General features: G+C 39.2%; 2 protein-coding genes across 8 annotated transcripts; one reads left to right on the top strand and one right to left on the bottom strand.

Annotated features, from left to right (window-relative positions):
• Window positions 1-348: 348 nt before the first annotated feature.
• On the bottom strand, window positions 349-11617 carry LOC104109514 (uncharacterized). 7 transcript variants are annotated; one of them, XM_070191627.1, is made up of 9 exons: window positions 11352-11617; window positions 10092-10188; window positions 9906-10007; window positions 3179-4556; window positions 2389-3075; window positions 2225-2308; window positions 2062-2137; window positions 1618-1934; window positions 349-876 (listed from the first exon to the last, which is right to left on the bottom strand). In XM_070191627.1, the coding sequence occupies exons 4-9, from the start codon at window positions 4502-4504 to the stop codon at window positions 667-669; spliced, it is 2700 nt and encodes an 899-aa protein (XP_070047728.1). In that variant the 5' UTR covers window positions 4505-4556; window positions 9906-10007; window positions 10092-10188; window positions 11352-11617; the 3' UTR covers window positions 349-666. The 7 variants fall into 7 exon arrangements, with proteins under 7 accessions (XP_070047728.1, XP_070047727.1, XP_009617163.1 ...); XM_070191626.1 differs by having other exon boundaries at window positions 10115-10188; XM_009618868.4 differs by lacking the exon at window positions 10092-10188 and having other exon boundaries at window positions 3179-4602.
• Window positions 11618-13783: 2166 nt separating this feature from the next.
• LOC138909927 (autophagy-related protein 23-like) lies at window positions 13784-15615 on the top strand. Its single transcript, XM_070201143.1, has 4 exons — window positions 13784-13814; window positions 14087-14736; window positions 14843-14980; window positions 15187-15615. The coding sequence occupies exons 1-4, from the start codon at window positions 13784-13786 to the stop codon at window positions 15613-15615; spliced, it is 1248 nt and encodes a 415-aa protein (XP_070057244.1).
• The last annotated feature ends 1494 nt before the right edge of the window (window positions 15616-17109 follow it).

The following is a 17109-nucleotide window of genomic DNA, read 5'->3' as shown; positions in this document are numbered from 1 at the left end:
GACCCGACCCATATCTATAGACACCCCTGGTTGGTGGTATAAAATAATACACCAGTTAGTGTATTAATTTATACAAGGATTAGTTATACATGATTTAAAATAGAAACCAAACATTGGATAAAGTTATACCAAATTAGATACCATCATTATTTTCCTTATACATCATACAAACAACCCCTAAAAGATCATATGAGTCATTCAACGGGGTTAGCACTTTATTATTAGTTTAGATGCTTTGCAAGTTTGGTATAATCCTTCAATTATGTTGGCAACTTTATTGTTCCAATTTTAGATGCCTTCGTTTAGGTCAAAAGTAAAAGCCCTTAACCAGAAAAAAGTCAAGAAGTATTACCAACAAAATTGAAGGAAAACTGAATAAGAGCAAACAATGACTAAACATGAACAGTGAGAGGTTAAGAAACGAAGTACTTTGACATGTACACTCCAGTGCCCTCCTGTAATGCTGATCTCTAACTTCTACACAGGCTCTTTCCGACTTCCCCCCCCCCTTTCCCGTCCCCACTCGCCCAACTGGCAGTGCACATTTTGCCAAGAAAGTGATTGGGAGAGATAGCTAAAGGACTTGCGATAATAGAATACATTGCCAGTAGTTGAGTGGTTACCAAACATGTTAACTGCTGTGCATTTGGGTTCTGGTTCAAGGCACTAATCACTCAACTCATTATCAAGAAAATTGAGATCAGAATCATCATCTGTAGCTGTACCAGTATTGTCAGGATTAACTTCTAGGGGTTCTGCTTCACCAGCTAAAGTTACCATCTCCAATGATCCCTTCCTTAAGTCTGCATTTCCACCATCATGGTCCATGAAATCATTCTCATACTCACCCAGTTCCATTTCACTATAAAGCATTTCCTGCAATATAAGATCGCAGAAGTAACCAAAAGAATAACGCTGTGTCAAAGAGAGGGAATTAATAAGTTAATAAGACAGAGAAGAAAAAAAAGGGCAATCCGGTGCACTAAGCTCCCTCTATGCGTGGGGTCCGGAGAAGGGCCGGACCACAAGGGTCTATCGTAGCATTCTAATTTGCTAAGTGACAATCAGAACCCTTCAGCAATCCTCATCCTACTTCAAACAAAAAACTCCTAAACAAGGGTGCAAAAAAAATAAAGGGGATCATTTGCTGAATTTCCCACTCCCCACACCACCTGCCCGCTATATTAAGTTTTTATTCTTCCTACAAGCATATTTAAATTCTCGGATGATGTTACAGCTCCATACCAAAAGATACAACTTATTACATAAGGCATCAGACCTAGTGTATTACTAAAAGAAAAGCATGGGCAAAAGCAGAAACACTTGGGACTTATCAATGAGTAGCCACTTCAAAGGATGGGGACACAAAAAAAGCAGCTAATTTCTGTGTGGTATGCACTAATTCCAAGGGTAGATCTTGAGCTAAAAATTACAAAGAACAAAAGGAAACTCAAAACTAGATGGTTGGACTAACTTTATTTGTAAACTAAGTCCTCCCTTTCAAAGAAATCGGTAATACAAAAATGTCTATCTCAATGGTAATGCAGAGTTGTCAATAAAGCAAATTGTCAGACTACTGATTGAACTCTTCAGAGCAGAAAGTTGCTTAATTAGTACCTCATCGTCTTGCAAAACTGGTTTCTCTGACTCTACAATCCAATCATACAGCAAATTTTCTTGCAGAACACTATCGAGGAAAATTGGATCATAGGACATTTTCCTTATCTGACGATCCCTAAGTCTCAGGTTATAGTGGACGTATGTGACATCGTTTAATCTTTTCTGTGCTACACGGTTGTGCCTCTGACTGTGGATCTGATCATATAAACTCCAATTATGCTCACACCCAAAAGATGAACAAGTCTGACTAAGTATTCGTACAGCTATACGTTGGAGCTCTAAACAATTTATCCCATGTTGTTGCCACCAAGCAGCTACAAAAACATAATTACTGTCAGTATAATTTGCAGTGGGGAAGTGTTTTAGATTGTTATCCACATAAACTGTGGAGAACAATTTTGTGACATTAGAACTGAGAGAATGATTACTCATAAAATTTACCAGGATTAAGCTCCGTTCTGGTGCTAAGTGCCAAATCTGTTCCAAAATCAGCTTTAGCAGAGTTGAAATCTGATATCTAAAAGATCACATCAAACAAATAATTACACACATAAAATAGACACAGAAGTTTATCATCCAAACGGGAACAAAAAGGAATCCTCACTTGCATGGATGCAGAAATTCTTCTTGCATTGTCTGGCTCCAATCGCACAATGCATGCATTCAGTCCTCGTACAACCTCTGGATGCTATAAGTATACACACATTCAAAAAAAGGTATAACTGAAGTTGGACTGAAAAAAATTCCGAAGTAAGAGTTCTCTCCTACCGGAACAAAATCAGGACGATACCGGTATGATGGATTCAGAAAGTGTGCTGCTAGATAGAGAGGATGATGAGATAATGAATTCCAGTGGCTGTCTATGATATCCAAAATGTTCCGATATTTGCCCCCGTCGTCATTATGATTGGTTTTGACAGCAAGTTTTGCCTGGTATACATTGTTGTAAATGAAGGGTATTGAATGGCTTTCGTTGCTATTGATTTTTTGAAGCACTTCTAAAATGGGGTCCACTGATTTCCTAACATACTGCATTTTCCTCCAGAAGGTGGCATTTAGTACAATTTTCTCCACCTCTTTACCATCTTCCAGCTTTGAATACCGGGACGAAAGCCATTTATTTGACTGGAACATCCTCTTAAGACCATTTCTGTGGTCCAACAAGCTCTGAACAGTAGCGAAGGTTGAAGAATATCGAGTAAAAGAGGGTTTCAAGAGTTCCTGTCCAGCTGTAAATTCTTTTTTCATGAGACTTAACAACCAGAAACTATTGTAAATGAACTTGGTGATTTTTTGGGCTTTTTCCATGCATTCTCTGACCCATTTTATTTTCACAAAGTCTTCAAGGATGCGATCAATACAATATGCAGCACAAGGAGTCCAAAATAAATTCCTTCTTTTCTCTTCAAGCATCTTTCCAGCAGCTTGATAATTCGGTGTGTTCTGAGTTATCACCTATGTATATATTTTTTGCGCACATAGTGGAATAGGAGAGTCAGGTGATGCAAGATCAAAACTTAAGAAAAAAAACTTGAGATGGAACAAAGCAACACCTTACCTGCACGACATTTTCCTCGCCCATGTCTTCCACCACTCTGTCTAGCAGCTTAAATATATATGTTGCATCTTCAACTACACCAGTGGCATCAACCGAGCAAACGAAGTACATACCATGGGGACAAGAAACCAGAACATTGATTAAAGTTCTACCCTGTGTATCTTGCCAACTGTCAGCCAAAATAGAATAACCTGTCACAGCCCAAGAAGCTTTGTACTCAGAAAGATAATTTCTGATGGATACGATTTCATCTTGTAGAAACCGTCCAGATAATACTCGGCTAGAGGGTCCTACCAGACCTTCTCCATATTGACCAACCAATTCCAGCATTTTCTGAAAATAAGGAGAGCTTGCTGCATGTGGAGAAATTCCAGCGTGATAGAAGAACTTGCAAATCGAAGATATGACTTCCTTGCGGGATTTTTTATTTGAACATACTTTCACATGTTTTCCAGAAGCTTGAAATAGAGACTTCGGCTCTTTTGTACCCAATGTCTCATACTTTGGCCTTTTTAACAAAGATTCAGACCCAATACCAGGAGACATTCCTTTGAAACTTCTCCTACAGTCTCTGTCCAGTCTTTTATCTCCAATCAAAAGTTTTTCATTACTCATATGGTGGTGTAGTGCCTCTTCTTCTTGGTCTTCGTCTTCCTCTTCATTATCTGAGTTCATATAGAAGGATGATAACTCTTTAGTATGAGGGCGTCTATGCCTCCTTCCTGTACGATGCCACTTCATGTTCTCTTTTATTCTAAGATATACTTCCTCAGGAGCACTCTTACAGGGTGCAACTTCTCCTGGTATTCTCGCTAGATGTTGCTTAAACCGATTGATACCTCCACTGACTATTTTTTCACAATAGTTGCATTTTACTTTTTTCTTCCTCTCATCCTGAGGGACACCATGTTCCCAACCAGGATCAACATACCCAAGTGATCGAAGAGGAGTCAAATTTATAACCAATCCCTTGTCATTCATCAACTGCTTCCCTTTATTTCTATACCCTATGTGATCTTCCTCTTCGGCATCATCACTGGCATGAAAATTTAAATATGCCTGTTCATCATATTCAACATGCCTTGGCTTCTTACTTAATCGACACCCTTCTAGATTTTCTCTCATTTTCAGGCATACATCCTCTGGAGCCTTGTCACAATACGTTACCTCACCAGAGACTCGCGCTAAATGTTGTTTCAATCTGTATATCCCACCACTTACAACTTTCCCACAGTAATTACATCTAACCTTCTTTTTCCTCTCATCCTGAGCAACACCATGCTCCCATCCAGGGTCTACATAGCCAGTTGATCGAAGTGATGCCATATCTCCAACCACTTTGAGGTCTCTCTGTCTGTTTTAGTTGAATAGCTATCTCCTTGCAGGACAAGAAGCAGAAAGGGTATGAAAGGTTATCATACCTACTGAAACAGATGGTACAAATGTGGGACAGGGAATATCCATAAAGAAAGATAGAAGGATAACAGAGTGTACACACATTCAAACTCAAACTTAATCTTTACATTATTCACGTTTTATTAATAAGTCCAGTATAGTGCATCTACACTATTTATGTTCTTGCATTTAAAGCGTCGGCCGATTTAACAATTTGACCTGAAGGACAAACTGGAGATATGTCATATTTTTTGCTAATTGCTATGCTACATGTACATCTGAGAGTCAGGAAGCTCCATCTCCATACAACAGAAGGCTGGAAAGTTAGGGCATTTGAGGTTTCATGTCTGTCAGGAAATAAAGGGCAACTAAGACACTGTACTGGGCTTTCTTATTGGTCCATCTCACCCAATTAGGATAGCAGTGGCATAAGAATTCATGAAACAAAGAAATCAGGAATAAACTCTGATAACCAGGCATCCTAGAATGACTAAGTTGGCTCCAGAACCAACTTTTTAGTTGTTTAGTTTTAAAAAATAACCCAAAACCAATCAAATAACACCAAAACCAGTAGGTCAAGGTTTTAGGAAACCAGCCAAACCTCTTTTTAGCCCAAAACTGGCATTTTAAGTGGTTACTGGTCCTCTCTGTAGCCCCACCTAGCACCCATAATTCAAGACCGACTTTTTTCTTCCTCTCCCTCCCCACCCCATTTCGTTTTCCTCTCCCCTTCGTTCAGTCAACATGATTGGAATTGGCTTTTTTTCTCTTTCAGCTATTCATAAGTATGCTTAATCAAGTGTGCTAAAAAAAATTAACCCTATGGAAGTGAAGTGTCATAGAGTTACAGTAATACTCTTTCGAAAGTATTATTTTAGAACAACAAAATCCCAATACAACAACACTAAACCCGGAAACACATAATTATATTCTGAAAACCAAATTGACAATGATTCTCCCGAAACCAATTCCTATATCAGATGAAAACAGCCCCCAAGATTTTCACAAATTCTTCTATATTCCTCGAAGCTAAAACACCATTGGAAGCCCCACAAGTAATGCACATATGAAAATAAAAGATCATACAAATATCCTACAGCCTAAATTTTCTGTTTCTTCCAGACACGTGCTAAATAAGGAAATATAATAGATGCTAAACACCAGTTACATCATGCATGCTAGCATGAGACCACTATCTGAATATGACAGTCACTGAAATTGAAGAAAAAAATAATAATCAAGTTAAGCTCAATAATGAACAAAAAGCAGAAATTGAATGATGAAAGATCTGTATAGACTTTATTACAATTTGAGGAAAGTAATAGAACGTGGGAAGAAGTTTGTCTGGGTGGAAAATGAGCTACTCCGTTTAAAAAGTCGTCTCCTTAGCTTTCAAGAATGAATGGAATAGAATTTTACCATGATTTGTTCAAAAGAAATTTTAAGATTTTATATATAGATAATGTCTTAGAAAGCAAAAAAAATATGCAGATAATTCCATGCTGTACAATTTTTTCAGGTAATTCGTACACATCAAAATATTGGTCAACTAACGAATTTATCCACGTTTTTTTATAAGGACCGACTAATTTATCCATGTAAAATTTCACCTAGGAAATGGGTCAAAATGAGACAATTCAAAAGTGAGTTTCAGATTCCATCAGTTAGCAAAGGGCCACAAAACTGATAAAGATTCTTTTTGTTGATAGTATAAACAGCGAAAGGAAGTACCACCTGATCAGCCTGGATAGGGTGTCACAAACCTAATTAGCGCTAGCGGGTTGGGCATCCATAAATTGGATACATTAAATCGAGCATTAATTGGAAAATTAGTTATGGTGATTTCCATGAGGAAAGCAATATGGAGAAAGATAAGTAATATGAAGTATGGCTCTTACGGTTTGGACAAGATTCTCACTTGGAAACAGCCAACAGATACAGTTTAGACTTGATGTATGGTGTGATAACACCACTTTGGACATGTTCTCTGTTACGACTAACAAGAGGGTCCTAAAGAAATGGAATACAATTAACAAGAGAGGTATATGTTGGAAGAAGCGGAGGATTGGGAACTCGAGGAGGTGGCTATAGTCATAAACAGTTTTGGGAGGATGATAGAATTATTTGTGGATGGTTATCTGAGAAATGGCTCACCTTAAAATCTTTTTTTTATAAGGATGGCTCACCTTAAAATCTCACTATTGTCATTTGTTCAATGGAGGTGAATCTAGACCAAAGTAGAATTTTCTGCAGAGATATAGATCTCCAAGGAAGGTGGCATTTGTTTTTGATAACTGTGGTGTCCATGCCAGCTTGCTCGTACCTCAGCTAGGGGTGGCAAAAGTGGCCCAAACCCATTTGACCCACCCAGGTTTTAATGTGTTGGGTATGGACTACTTTAATGATGGGCTAAGTTTGGGCACAACCCAACTAAACCCATTTATTTTCAGTAGCCCAAATCAGCCCATGATTTCAGCCCAAACTGACTCATGAATAGCAATTGCCCTTTAAAGCTTCTAAGGGTGTGTTTGGTATGAAGGAAAATGCGTTCCCTAAAACAAGATTCGGAAAATATTTTCTAGTGTTTGGTTAGAGAGTCGAAAATATTTGTTAGGAAAATAATTTTCTATGCTACTCTCCTCAACCCCCAACCACCCACCACCCAAATCCCAAAGAAACTATTGTGATGCTTTACTTTTTTACACAAGAACAATGTTGAAATTTGAGCTTCATAACTGGAAAAAAAAAAACTCTTTTTCTTGTTGAAAAAAAAAACAAAAGTACTCTTTCTACAACATGAAAAAAAGTACTCACTTTATTGAACTGAAAGAAAATACTTTTTTTAACAACATGAAAAGAAAGTATTTTTTTGTTAAATAAAAGAAAATCTTTTTTCTACAACATGAAAAGAAAGTATTCATTTTGAAAAGAAAATACTTTTTCTACATTATGAAAAGAAAGTACTTATTTTGTTGAAATGAAAGGAATATTGTTTTTACAACATAAAAAGAAAGTACTCATTCTGTAAAAATAAATATTTTTTTACATCATGAAAAAGAAATTATTTTGTTGAAATAAAAGAAATACTTTTTCTACAACATGAAAAGAAAATACTCATTTTGTGAAAAAACAAATATTTCTACAGCATGAAAGGAAATACTTGTTTTGTTGAAATAAAAGAAAATATTTTTTTTACAGCATGAAAAGAAAGTACTCATTTTTGTGAAAATATTTTTCCTACATCGTGAAAAGAAAGTGCTTATTTTGTTGAAATTAAAGAAAATACTTTTTCTACATCATAAAAAGAAAACACTCATTTCGTTGAAATGAAAAAGTAAATACTCTATCTATAACATGGAAAAGAAAGTACTCTAAATAATATTTTCTATTTAAGGTGAGGGGTTTGGGTGTAGGGTGGGAGGTGGGTTGGGATGGGTGGGAAGTTCTAATTTTACTATTTTTTATTATTCTAATCTTTATTAGTATTATAAGATAAACTATCAAATAAAGTTTTAAATCTAAATTGAGGACAGAAATCATTAGGCATGAATTGACATTTATTCTAAAATATAAGACAAGAAGCAACATGAGAAAAGGGGGAAAAAATCATAATCATAAACCATTCTAGAATGATATTTACGAAAAATAAAAATAAAATCATAGAGTTATATATGTGACTATATTTTATATACGCCTGTTTAAAAGTTGAGAATATTACAAATATTTGAGTCAATTTGGGGGAGTTGGGTTACAACCCATTGTTTAGCCCATCTTGACCCATCCCTGCTTAACCCAAGTGAACTTTGGGCAGGATTGGACAATGACCCATTTAATGAGTGAGCCCATCTTGAGCAGCCCAAAACATCCCATTTGCCAGCCCTCCTCAACTATACATGCTGCCTCCCACCACCACAAGTATTGGGGTAACTCTGTCCACCAAAGGTTTAGGCAGATAAGAAGAAAGGGAAGTGGCATTTTCGCGTGGTGTAAAACATGGAATGCATTTTAACAACCGACACTTTGAGGAAATAAAGTTTCATAATCGTTACTTGTTTTTGCAAGAATCATGGGAAAAACATAAACCACCTATCCTTACACCGTCGCCTTTACACAGAATTATGGGTGTTAAAATTCTTTATCTTTAACATCAGTTACCTTGTACAATAGGATCCACCATAGTGTGACATTGTAACAAATTATTATACAGCTGAAGCTATTAGGTGTCTCTCACATCACATTCAGGTGAAGACCTATGAGAATTATGAGAACCACTAAGATATAACGACTTGAAAAATTGATGAATACAAGACACATCTTAGGTGTCAAACGCAATACATATGATATTCATCCAATGCGAAACAATCTTACCTAGGATCTTGACCGTTCTAATATACTAACACTTCTATCATTAACCCAACACTACTAACATTCTATCCAATGTGGGACAAGCAGCATAGACTCGTAGGCATATGATATTTAACTCTACAATACTCTTCTGATACCGTTTGAGGAATATGAGAAGAAAAAAGGTTATATTGATGACTTGATCAGTTCAAGACGTACCTACTTATAGGTATCAACCCGAATGCACGTACTACATTTGTTCAATGTGAAAATTTCCAAGCCTAAGAACTTGACACTTCCAATATTCTAACACTCTAGATTCGTGTATCCAACCTTTAATGTAACCAAACAAAGCTCTGCCATGTAGATTGGGATGTGGATATCAGTACCTCCTATGAGTCCTTAAAACCTCTTATTTTTCTATGTTTGTATCCATATATTTCTTTTTTTGATGAGTAATAAAGGAATATAATTGATGTGAAACAAACCAGCATTAAGGAAATGTTGGGCCAGTGTTTGTATCCATATTAAACATTTAGAAAAGAAGGAAAAAGAAAAGGGGGATATCCTTTTTTGAGAATGGTAACATGAAAAGGGGGGTATCTAGCAGAATAGAAATGTATGTATGAAATTGAATTCCACTCCTTATCCAACTTCTAGCTTGAAGCGTATTAATCTGGTGATTTTCCTTGTGGCTATCACACTTCCACCTTGAATTCTTAATCAACCGGCAGAACTAAGATTTATAGAATTCGAATGACAAAATGAACCTTTTCAAAGAAAATGAAACAAGCTTCACAAAGGACATAAATTCACTTATGCCAGAAGGAAAAAGCAGGAACTTATGGAGTTTTCACGTAAGATAAGGTCATTCAAATTTAATGTTCCACTACAGAAAGCTTCATCACCCATGAAAAAAGATAGTTTACAAGATGAAGCAATGTCCACTTAATTTTGCAACTCAAAGTAATGGATGCTAAAAGCTTACAATGATTCCTAATTCTCTTGAGAGCTTCAGCACATCGAGTCCAACTGGATTATTCTTGCTGTCAGGAATTATTGTCTTCATAATATACCAGTCCAATTGTGCCTACAAATACCCCGAAACGTACAGATTCAAGATAACTAAATAATGGACCTCTAAAATTGATTATGAAAGCTAACCACTACCTACCTTAGGACATTCAAACTTCTTACCAGGAATACAATGTCAATGACATTTACCAATCACTTGCTAAGATACACCATGTATTGCCCACTCTAGATAACGCCTGGCAGATACACTTAACATTCTAACAAATGTAGAATACAAGTTTCTTTTTTCTTTTTTTATAAGAAAACATAGAATACAAGTCTTGCTCATTTTGTTTCCAAACTTTCAACAATATTAAGCTTAACACCTCATATAAACAGAAGAGAAGAATGGAAGGTTGGTCCATGTCTACATTCAACTCAGTCAGTCAGATCACTTGAAATTTCACTGGAGCAAGGACAAGGAAACCCTTAAGCAAAACAGCAAGGAACTTTTGTGCATGCTACGATGATGCTATGTCACCGTACCTTGCACCATACCAGACATATATAATCTCAAGTTTTACGAATGAAGGTGAGTGCAAAGTTAGCAAATTTACACTAATGTGCGCCAACCCTCAACTCCAAATAGAGACTCTAAAAACATATCAAAACTGACGATTAAACGGGGGTTTTATTCAGTAAAGCCTATAAGCACGCAACCATAGTTGCTTTTGAACCACACAACTGCAACTGGTTGTTTTTTTTTTGCTTTTTCTTTTTTTGAATGACTGAGAAATCTGTCAGGGGCCAACCCTTAGGACCACCTGCTGCCTTTGAAACTCGAGGATAAGGGAAACGCCCCTCTACCCTTCTCCACCTAAATACCAAGCTTAGTTTGCATGGTGCAGGGCTCGAACCTGTGACCTAAGTCACAAGTCTCTCAACCTTTACCACTTGAACTAAGCTTGGGGGCAAAAGTAATGTGACTGGTGTTCATCAACCATTACTAAAAACTTCAGCGAGGAAAAAGGTGTTCAGCAAGGATTTTCTTCAGTGAGCTTCGCATACATGTGTCAATTGACCTGAACGACATATTTTCATCAAAACTTACAAAAATTGTTGAAACCCCCTGTCTCACCCCATTTGCAGCTACTGACTCATGTGTGGAAAAATTCGCCAAAGAAGAACACATTCAGTAAAGCCAAGCAAGGGAATATAAAGTGTAACATGCAATTTTAATAAGATAGTATATTCAAGGCCCTACATAAAACCAAGAACTGACCATATTTATAACAGAAGCATAGCTGTTGCTAACAGCGTCTTTCTTCACAGAAACAATATGATCTTTTATAGGGTTTGGAGCAATCAGATTTTCGAAGTCAAGAAACATAGCAAATTCTTCGCAGATTTGAAGAATTACCTGAACAAAATCCCCAAAACTACCATTTCAGAATAACGGACACCAAGAAAGCAAAGAGTTGAACAGAAACCGGTGGGTTATTGTTGCTAAAGAAAGAAAAATGAAACGTCTTTGGCTGCTGTCTTGGCCTGAGGTATGTAGTGGTGGGTCGTGTGTGGGTGGGGCGGAACGAGCTGGATCACCTTCAGAGTGTGTGTGTGTGAGAGAGAGAGAGAGAGAGGGCGATCAGAAACTCTAATATCACATTTTCACCCCGCCCCCCCCAAAAAACCCCCAAAGCTCTTTACGGAAACATATACCCTCACGGTCATTTACGAGACTAGTTTAACATTAAATTTATACTTTATTTGGTGGTGGTTATAAATTTATCGTGAGTATAAAATTATACCTTTAACCAAATATAATATAAATTTAACATCAGACTTAATACTAAATATCTCATCTTATCCCACCTTATTCCGTTAAATTAAGAATTATTTTATATCACCTTTGAGGTGAGATAAATTAGTCGAGAGATTATAATCTCGGAATAATTTAGTCCACGTACCAAACGATCTCTCAAAGCAAAGCTAGTTCGACGGTTACTCGAACTCATACGTACTATTCTTTTTAGCTCTCCCGAACAAAACAAATACAATGATTTTAAAGTAGGACAGTCACAATCGCTACTGATAAGATAGAGTTGCTCAAATGGTAACTTGTTTACCCGGAAAATCGGATAGAGTTGAATTTGTATGTTGTTCTAAGGGTATGTGGTATAACTTGACACAAATCGTAAAGAGAAATTTAGAAATATCCAATCTTAACTATAAAGAATAAAAGATAAACACAGTTGAAAGGAGGAAAATGAATGAGCAAAATAAGATGAACTAATGGAGCTCAAAGGGTTAATCTTTCAATACGAGAAATGGTATTTTTGTTACAATGTGTGAATGTCTTGATGCCCCTTACAGAAACAATAATCATCCCTTTTATAGTGGAGAGATCCTACTTTAGATATAATAAAGATTACATAGTGGGGAACCCATGATGAATCAGTTTTTCCCTAATTCCCGCCGGGATTCTCTCCCCTAGTGCGGTTGCAACGGCTCTTGTCTATGAGCTCGATATTGACTCGAGCTCGGTATCGACTCTAGCTTTCGATCTTGACTCGAGCTCGATTCTGACTCGGAGTCCGGTACTGATTCGGGGTCGGGGTCGGTCTCGGTCGGTCTCTGACTCATAAGCTCGATAATTTCGCTTCGCCTTATAGTTCGATTTGGATTCGAGCTCGATAACGATATCGAGCTTGACGTTGATCGGTTCTAGAACTCGAAGCTTGATGACCTGACTTCGGACCTCAACCTGAAAATATCGAAGACGCTCTTCGATCAATGTATTACTATCTCGGCCAGTTCATACGAAAGGACTAATCGGTTTTGTCCGTATAAAGATAGTCCCCGCGTTTCTTGGAATAACATGATAAGAAACGTTTTGAGCCTTGATTTTCCGAGGCCTCGATCATGACGTTGTCCTCATGACGGATGTGGTCGAAACATCCCGTCGGTTCAGTTCCCCAAATCATTAATGCTTGTCAGTTAGCGGTCGGCCACTAGCGCCACTGAACCGTCATCGTGAGCCTATAAATACCTGCTTCTTCATTGAATCAAACTTTACTTTTGATCTAATCAAACCTCTAAGTCTTCTCACTCTTCTCGTCTCCTCTTTTTCGCCGCCTGTAGAGCCATCTTCATTAGCACTAAAACCACCAGTTTTTCATCTCTCTTTGCTCTTTTTTACTTATACAAATGGCAAAAACCTCAAAGACCGTACCGCAGAAGAAGAAAGCTTCTTGTTCCTCTTTCCGACCGTCCGGCGGCAAGGCGCCGGTGGAGCCGCTTCCCCACGAGTATGTTCCCGACCCGTGTACTCTAAAGTCCGATTTCAAGGTTGAAAATCCCTCATCGATCCCCGACCGATGTGAGTATGTGTCGATGTACATGTGCTCGATAACAAAGAGCCACCTCGAGGGCGTGAGGAGGGACTGCAACTGGGGTCCCGAGGTCATGGTGCAAATTCCTGCTCCCGAAGAGAGCATCACCGCTTACGCGGAGGGGTTCTTAAGTGTTTACACTTACCCCTTCATATTGGGTCCCCTCGACCTAGTGATTATTGATATTTGTAAAAGATATCAGGTCACCCTTGGCCAAATTCACCCATCTCTTTGGCGCATAGTAATTATATTGCGCTTCTTCTCTAGCAAGGCCGAGGGGCTAGAGTTTACTCTAAATCACCTTATGCAGTTGTATCGGACTTGAATCTATCGAGGACTAATCGGGATCCAACATCGGGCAACGAAGGCCTTGATCTCGAGCATCGACGAGGACAAGGATCAGGGTTGGATGAGCCGTTTTGTACGGGTGAGGACCCGCAACATTATCCCGGAAGAGAAGATGTCGTTCCCTGAGGAGTGGAACTTCGACCGTAAGTGATATTTTAAACTTTGTTCTTCGTACCTTCTTCGACTTTGCCTCATATCCCCTTTCGATATGTAATTGATCCTTGGATGCCTCAAGCGGTACCTAACCTCGAAGATTGGGTTTGGAAGTTAGCCTCGACTTTCACTTATGTCGAACGCGCATGGCGTGATTTGGCAAAAGGCAGATGAGAGGCCAAGAATCACGATAAGGGCCTCCTTTTTCATGTTTTTAAAACACTTTTTATACTTCATTCGTCACTAATTTTCTTTCATGCAGGCCTAACCAAAGATGTCATTTTGAGGCCTTTAAGTGGCGAGGAAGAAACGAAGTCCCAGGTTCCGAAGCCGGGGGAAGACAAGAAGAGGAAAACTGCCTCGCAGTCCGAGGACCCCAAGCCCAAACCTCAAAGGGTGAGGAGAAAAGTTATTGCTCTCACGATGGACTCGGTCCAAAGACTGAGAGACGAAGAAGACGAAGAAGAGAAAAATGCCTCGGCACTGACGGCCCGACCTAGGAAAGTCGTCGAGGTCACCAAACCTTCTGAGCCGACGGCGGCTGCTAAAATCAAGCCTCATGTCGGGGAGGCTTCCAAAAAGAAATCGGGTGAGGGTCTTGAATTACCAGAGGTCGAGATCGTTTCTCAGCCATCTACATCTACACCGGACGGGGCCGGTTCTGAGACCCCGAAGATCGATCAGAGCATCTCGAGCGACTTGCTTGGGACCATGACAGCAGGTCACTTGCCTTCTCTTCCGACTTTTTCTGAGGAGGCATTAAGGGAAGCTCGAGAGTTGAAGACCCCTTATATGGGCGGAGGCTCTAGTGTAGGGGATCCCTTCCGGGATTGTTTTACTGGAGTCGATGATGCTTCTGATATTAGTGACGCTTCTATTCTTCTAGAAGAGGCCCAACGTCTCTTATCTCGGGTAATAATCTACTTACTGCACTTCTTTCTTTACTCTCTTATAAATCTGACTTGCATTTTCCCTTTTTGTGTAGGTCCTTGCCAAGTTTTGAGCTAATCTCAGCCAGTGTGAAATAGAGCTCCAAAAGGTCTTGGAGGAGAGGAACGCTCTGAAGCTTCTTTGCGGCCAAAAAGACGAGACTATAAAGGACCTTCAAGCGGATTTGGCCAAGGCTCGTGAGGAAGAGGCCGAGCTAGATGAGCAGGTGAGCATTCTTTTGATAGAGTATGGACTCGACCCAACTGTGGAGGTTAATACTTTGTTATCTCATCTGCAACAAAAGGTTGAAAGGATAGGGTTGCTTCGGGGAGATATCGATCAGGTCAAGGCCGAGTGTGATCGGTGGAAGGAGACTATGACCGCCTGGCTGCAGAAAAAGAAACTACCTTGGCCAAACTGTCATCGGCCAAGGTTCAACTTCGGGGCGTTAAACAAAAAAGTTTGGCCCAAGCCAAGAGGATCGAGGAGCTCGAAACCGGGCTTGCTAAGGCCAAAGCGGAGATCGAGAAGACAAAAGTCACGGCGGATAAGTCTATTGCCATGTACCGGGCCGGTGCTGAGGCTACTCAAATGCAGCTAAGGGATGCTTCTAACCGAGAGCAATGGATCATTGACTCGGCAAAGTGCCAATCCCGGAGGGAAACCCTCGAGGAAATCCATACTCGAGGTTTTGACCTCTCCGAGGAGATAGCCCGAGCCAAGGTGCTTGAGGCTGAAGCCAGGCAGCTTGCCTCCTTCGATGATGAAGATGATGATGAAGAAGGCAGTCGAGGCGGATCCGATGAGGGGCCTGAAGGAGAAGTTGCTCCCGAAGAAGAGGTCGAAACCGGCCGTAGTTAGGACTTAGTTTCCCTTTTTGTAAGGCCTTGATCGGTATCTTGTACATAACCCTTTTTATCAATATATAATAGAAAAACTTCTTTTAAATGCCTTCTCACTTTAAGTTCAAACGTGTTTTGTGCTTTTGCCTTTTGAAAATTTTGTTGTTGCAGCCTCTATAATCGAGCGAATACTAGTTCGAACTTAGAACAAAACCCTTAGGTTTTTAAGACACGCAAGGGTGAGTCCTTGAGTTTAATAATATGTTCGAAATTTCAGATGGCTTGATCGACGCCATGACTGCACTGTTTATATAACTAAGTTCGAGTATGTTTCGAACTTAGAATAGAATAAACCCTTAGGCTTTTATCAAATAATGTGTAATTTTTGAATCTTGCAGTAACATACCCCTTAAGGTTTTATGGTGGATCCTTGAGCCAAGTTCAAGCCATCTTTATTTGAACTTGGAAGAGTGGAACCCTTAGGTCCGAGTTGAGTGAGAACAAAGTCTCGAACTCTAAATGTATTGGTCCTTAGGCTTAATAGTTGAGTGAGTTTTTGCTCAAACTTTTAAGTAAAGTATCCCTTAGGCCTAGTAGTCGAGTGAGTGTTTGCTCGAACGTTTAAGTAAAGTAGCCCTTAGGCCTAATAGTCGAGTGAGTAATTGCTCGAACTCGAAGTAAGATAGCCCTTAGGCTTAATAGTCGAGTGAGTGATTGCTCGAACTCGGACTCAAAGTATTGTAGCCCGTAGGCTTTATGGTCGAGTGAGTGATTGCTCGAACTCGAAGTAAGATAGCCCTTAGGCTTAATAGTTGAGTGAGTGATTGCTCGAACTCGGACTCGAAGTATTGTAGCCCGTAGGCTTTATGGTCGAGTGAGTGATTGCTCGAACTCGAAATAAGATAGCCCTTAGGCTTAATAGTCGAGTGAGTAATTGCTCGAACTCGAACTCGAAGTATTGTAGCTCGTAGTCTGTATGGCCAAGTGAGTGATTGCTCGAACTCGAAGTAAGATAGCCCTTAGGCTTAATAGTAGAGTGAGTGATTGCTCGAACTCGAAGTATTATAGCCCGTAGTCTTTATGGTGTAAGTTTTTCAAAACTCCTTCAGTAGTGGTCGGCCCTTAAGCCTGTTTGAATCGTGAAGTAGAACGAACTTTTCAAAATATGAGATATCGGTAAAGAAGAAGTTTTTCTTTATAAGTCATTATACATGTGTTCATATTTTGCGCCAGGGCTCGAGCAAAACTATGCGGGCATGGTTTGTTTTGACCATTTGGCCCTTACACTTTTCCCTATCGAGACCCTGTTTGACATGAATTTGATATGAAATAACTTTCTTGTATCGAACTCGATTTATTCGATGGTAATGCCCCTAGTATTCGAGGTTGATTGTAAAGAAGACTTAGATACTATTGAATTGTCCTCAGGTAGTACATAGTTATTGCCTCGTTAAAAACCTCGCCGGAAAAACCCAGTTGGGATAAAAACCGATCTAAGGGAAAAAGTATGCAA

Source organism: Nicotiana tomentosiformis, chromosome 1 (genome assembly GCF_000390325.3).
Source record: "Nicotiana tomentosiformis chromosome 1, ASM39032v3, whole genome shotgun sequence".
Lineage (NCBI taxonomy): Eukaryota > Viridiplantae > Streptophyta > Magnoliopsida > Solanales > Solanaceae > Nicotiana > Nicotiana tomentosiformis.
The sequence above is the reverse complement of the archived record's forward strand: the minus strand, read 5'-3'. Positions and strand labels throughout refer to the sequence as shown.

Bases quoted from the DNA above. Each gene is read 5' to 3' on its own strand.
- LOC104109514 (XM_070191627.1), bottom strand. From the start codon at position 4,504: ATGGCATCACTTCGATCAACTGGCTATGTAGACCCTGGATGGGAGCAT. The intron at 2,309-2,388 runs GTAGGAGAGAAC...GTATACTTATAG, and splicing joins ATCGTCCTGATTTTGTTCCG to CATCCAGAGGTTGTACGAGG. The intron at 1,935-2,061 runs GTAAATTTTATG...ATGTTTTTGTAG, and splicing joins CAGAACGGAGCTTAATCCTG to CTGCTTGGTGGCAACAACAT.
- LOC138909927 (XM_070201143.1), top strand. From the start codon at position 13,784: ATGTCGTTCCCTGAGGAGTGGAACTTCGACC. The intron at 14,737-14,842 runs GTAATAATCTAC...AATCTCAGCCAG, and splicing joins CCCAACGTCTCTTATCTCGG to TGTGAAATAGAGCTCCAAAA. The intron at 14,981-15,186 runs GTGAGCATTCTT...TCATCGGCCAAG, and splicing joins AGGCCGAGCTAGATGAGCAG to GTTCAACTTCGGGGCGTTAA.